General features: G+C 41.8%; 1 protein-coding gene across 1 annotated transcript; it reads left to right on the top strand.

Annotated features, from left to right (window-relative positions):
• Window positions 1-1,112: 1,112 nt before the first annotated feature.
• On the top strand, window positions 1,113-3,839 carry LOC118672181 (serine/threonine-protein kinase TAO1-like). The gene is given in 3 exon segments (XM_036341690.1): window positions 1,113-2,860; window positions 3,087-3,643; window positions 3,646-3,839. Coding segments are annotated over 3 exon segments (2,499 nt in total).
• Window positions 3,840-4,983: the final 1,144 nt, after the last annotated feature.

Here is a 4,983-nt window from a genome sequence, read left to right as displayed (position 1 = left end):
CTTAATGATTGTAATGATAAAAGATACTTTCCAACTACCAGAGGGAAGGTGAAGTGATTTAAAAGTTGATGTCAGCTAAATATGTTGATTGTCTTATACAAAATGACCCTATGGGCATCACATTTTATTCTTTTTCACCAGGGAATTAATTTAAATTTGCTATTTCTCAGATGAGTTCAGATCATGAATTTTACCAACATATATAATTAAAGACCTTGATTAATAATGTTTCCACCATAATTCTCTGTATTCTAATTTTCTGTATCTTAAACTACAGATTTAGGGTAGACATGATGTTTTGCTAGAAAATGTAAATCCTGAAGATTTTCATTATGCAAAAAGATTAATGAGTAAAATATAAAATTGTTTCCCCAATAAGAATGTCTATTTGTTTGAAGTTTTAATATAGTCTTAAAATATTACAGGTACCATCTTACTCTAAATAACAAATATTTAAAAAGAGAAATAGGGTTGAAAATCTAACTCCAGAATATTGTTGTTTGAGCAATATTTTGGGCATAAATTACCTGTAAAAGAGAAGCTGTCTGGAAAAGTGGGTAAATAATTTATTAGTTTAGTACAGAGCTTACTATTACGGGAGTTGGGTGAATTCTTTTCTAAAATAAACAAAAAAGCATCTAACAAGTGGATTAACATTTCCTGACCAATCTATATTATAAATTTGCACATTGGTTTTTCTCAAAGTATATAAAACTAACAGTAATGGGCTATATTCGTAAGATCTGAACACTCTTTAACATGCTCTGTCTTATTTACCCTGTGCAGTAGTTTGGGAAATTAGGTCCCTTGGGTAGAACTGAAGTGTATGCACAGTTATGAAATCATGAAATTGTGAACTTGACCAAGGTCTGAGGTCACATTTGTCTTATCTCCATAAATGAGGAAGTTGGATTAGATTGGATGTTCAACACCAAGATCTTTTAATTGTTTAATAAGATTTTTTAAATTTTGGAATACTTTTAGATTTACAAAAAATGTTGCAAAGATAGTACAGAGAACTCCCATACACCCCTCACCCAGTTTCCTCTGTTATTAACACCTTACATTACTATGGTACAATTGTCACAATTAAGGAACCAACATTACCTTCCATGGCATCTCCTGCCAATTCTTTTGTGGGAACGCCATATTGGATGGCCCCAGAAGTAATTTTAGCCATGGATGAAGGACAGTATGATGGCAAAGTAGATGCATGGTCTCTTGGAATAACATGTATTGAACTAGCGGAAAGAAAGCCTCCTTTATTTAATATGAATGCAATGAGTGCCTTATATCACATAGCCCAAAATGAATCCCCTACACTACAGTCTAATGAATGGTCTGATTATTTTCCCAACTTTGTAGATTCTTGCCTCCAGAAAATCCCTCAAGATCGCCCTACATCAGAGGAACTTTTAAAGCACATGTTTGTTCTTCGGGAGCACCCTGAAACAGTGTTAATAGATCTCATTCAAAGGACAAAGGATGCAGTAAGAGAGCTGGACAATCTGCAATATAGAAAAATGAAGAAACTCCTTTTCCAGGAGGCACATAATGGACCAGCAGTAGAAGCACAGGAAGAAGAAGAGGAACAAGATCATGGTGTTGGACGGACAGGAACAGTGAATAGTGTTGGAAGTAATCGGTCTATTCCCAGTATGTCCATTAGTGCCAGTAGCCAAAGCAGTAGTGTTAACAGTCTTCCAGATGCCTCGGATGACAAGAGTGAGCTAGACATGATGGAGGGAGATCATACAGTGATGTCTAATAGTTCTGTCATCCACTTAAAACCCGAGGAAGAAAATTATAGAGAAGAGGGAGATCCTAGAACAAGAGCATCAGATCCACAATCTCCACCCCAAGTATCTCGTCACAAATCACACTATCGTAATCGAGAACACTTTGCTACTATATGGACAGCATCACTGGTTACAAGGCAAATGCAAGAACATGAGCAGGACTCTGAACTTAGAGAACAAATGTCTGGCTATAAGAGAATGAGGCGACAACACCAAAAGCAGCTGATGACTCTAGAAAATAAGCTAAAGGCTGAGATGGATGAACATCGCCTCAGATTAGATAAAGATCTTGAAACTCAACGTAACAATTTTGCTGCAGAAATGGAGAAACTTATCAAGAAACATCAGGCTGCTATGGAAAAAGAGGCTAAAGTGATGGCCAATGAGGAGAAAAAATTCCAGCAACATATTCAGGCCCAACAGAAGAAAGAACTGAATAGCTTTTTGGAGTCTCAGAAGAGAGAATACAAACTTCGAAAAGAACAGCTTAAGGAGGAGCTAACTGAAAACCAGAGCACTCCAAAACAAGAAAAACAGGAGTGGCTTTCACAGCAGCAGGATAATGTACAGCACTTCCAAGCAGAAGAAGAGGCTAATCTTCTTCGACGGCAGAGACAATACCTAGAGCTGGAGTGCCGCCGCTTCAAGAGAAGAATGTTACTTGGACGCCGTAACTTAGAGCAGGACCTTGTCAGGGAGGAGTTAAATAAAAGGCAGGCCCAAAAGGACTTCGAGCATGCCATGCTACTGCGACAACATGAATCCATGCAAGAACTGGAGTTTCGTCACCTCAACACAATTCAGAAGATGCGCTGTGAGTTGATCAGATGACAGCATCAAACTGAGCTCACTAACCAGCTGGGATATAATAAGCGAAGAGAACGGGAACTAAGGCGAAAGCATGTCATGGAGGTTCGACAGCAGCCTAAGAGCCTGAAGTCTAAAGCACTCCAAATAAAAAAGCAGTTTCAGGACAGCTGCAAAATCCAAACCAGACAGTACAAAGCATTAAGAAATCACCTACTGGAGACTACACCAAAGAGTGAGCACAGCCGAAACCGGTTTGGCTCAGTGGCTAGAGCGTCGGCCTGCGGACTGAAGGGTCCCAGGTTCGATTCCGGTCAAGGGCATGTGCCTGGGTTGCGGGCACATCCTCAGTGGGAGTGTGCAGGAGGCAGCTGGTCGATGTTTCTCTCTCATCGATGTTTCTAACTCTCTATCCCTCTCCCCTCCTCTCTGTAAAAAATCAATAAAACATACTTAAAAAAAAAAAAAAAAAAAAAAGAGTGAGCACAAAGCTCTTCTGACACGGCTCAAGGAGGAGCAGACCCGGAAGTTAGCCATCGTGGCTGAGCAGTGTGACCACAGCGTTAATGAAATGCTATCCACACAAGCCCTGCGTTCGGATGAAGCACAGGAAGCAGAGTGCCAGGTTTTGAAGATGCAGCTGCAGCAGGAGCTGGAACTGTTGAATTCGTATCAGAGCAAAATCAAGATGCAAGCCGAGGCACAACATGATCCAGAGCTTCGGGAGCTTGAACAAAGGGTCTCCCTACGAAGGGCACTCTTAGAACCAAAGACTGAAGAAGAGATGTTGGCTTTGCAGAATGAACGCACAGAATGAATACGAAGCCTGCTGGAGCGTCAAGCCAGAGAAATCGAAGCTTTTGACTCTGAAAGTATGAGACTGGGTTTTAGTAACATGGTCCGTTCTAGTCTCTCCCCTGAGGCATTCAGCCACAGTTACCCAGGAGCTTCTGGTTGGTCTCACAACCCTACTGGGCGTCCAGGACCTCACTGGGGTCATCCCATGGGTGGCCCACCTCAAGCTTGGGGCCATCCGATGAAGGTGGACCCCAGCCATGGGGTCACCCCTCAGGGCCAATGCAAGGGGTGCCCCGAGGTAGCCGTATGGGGGTCCGCAACAGCCCTCAGGCTCTGAGGCGAACAGCTTCTGGGGGACGGACGGAGCAGGGCATGAGCGGAAGCACGAGTGTCACCTCACAGATCTCCAGTGGGTCACATCTGTCTTATACATAGCTTAATAGTTGAAAGTGGCAATTCTGCTGGAGCTGTCTGCCAAAAGAAACTGCCTACAGACATTGTCACAGCAGCCTCCTCACTTGGGTACTGCAGTGTGGAAGCTGAATGCATACGGTGTATTTTATTCATTTTTTTAAAGTGTTCTGTTTTGTGTTTACTAATTTGGATGTCATAGTATTTGGCTGCCAGGTTTTGTTTTTTGTTTTTTAACTTTTGGAGAAATTTAAAAGGGGGAATTGATATGTATGTGTGTGTGCACGCATGCACACATACACACACACACATCATGTGTGTGGTAAAAAGAAATTAGCTAGATAGGGGGTACTTTCTGAACACTGCAAATATATAATACAGCAAAAAACAAAACAAAAAAAACTCCCATAGTACCTTGCTATTAACTGGCCGCCACACTCTTTGTGGATTTCCCCAGTTTTCCCCAGTCATTCTTCTCTTCCAGGATCCTATCCAGGATATCAAGTGACATTAGTCACCATGTCTCCCTAGTCGCCTCTGGTCAGTGACAAGTTTTCAGACTTCCCTCGTCTGCAATGACCTTGACAGTTTTGAGCAGTGTTGGTCAAGTGTTTTGTAGAATGTCCCTTAATTTGAATTTGTCTGATATTTTCCTTATGATTAAACTGGGGTATGGGTTACTATTTTCATTACATGATATCAAGGGAACATGCTATTAAAATGACTTACCACTGATGATGTTGACCTTGATCACCTGCCAAGGTTGTGTTTGCCAGGTTAATTTCCTTTTCTCTCTTTTCAATACTCTGCTCCTTGGGAACAGGCCACCTACTAGTATATAACGCTACTTTATTATTTTCTCACTCATATTGGTGCCCTTTGGTTTTTGAGCACTTATTACTCTTTTCTCCCTTTCTCTCTCTCTCTCTCTTTCTTTCTCTCGCTCTTTCGTTTATGGGTTAAGGTATTACATATGTGTCCTATCCTCCCATTCCCCCCCACCTCCCTCCCCACTTGTGTTCTCACCCCCCTGGTGCCTGTGTCCATTGGTTAGGCTTATATGTATGCATACAAGTCCTTTGGTTGATCTCTCCCCCTTACCCTCCCCCTCCCCAACCTTCTCTCTAAGGTTTGATAGTCTGGTCGATGCTTCTTTTTCTCTGGATCT

This window comes from Myotis myotis, unplaced genomic scaffold (genome assembly GCF_014108235.1).
Source record: "Myotis myotis isolate mMyoMyo1 unplaced genomic scaffold, mMyoMyo1.p scaffold_m19_p_1, whole genome shotgun sequence".
Lineage (NCBI taxonomy): Eukaryota > Metazoa > Chordata > Mammalia > Chiroptera > Vespertilionidae > Myotis > Myotis myotis.
This window is presented reverse-complemented; position numbering and strand designations above follow the sequence as displayed.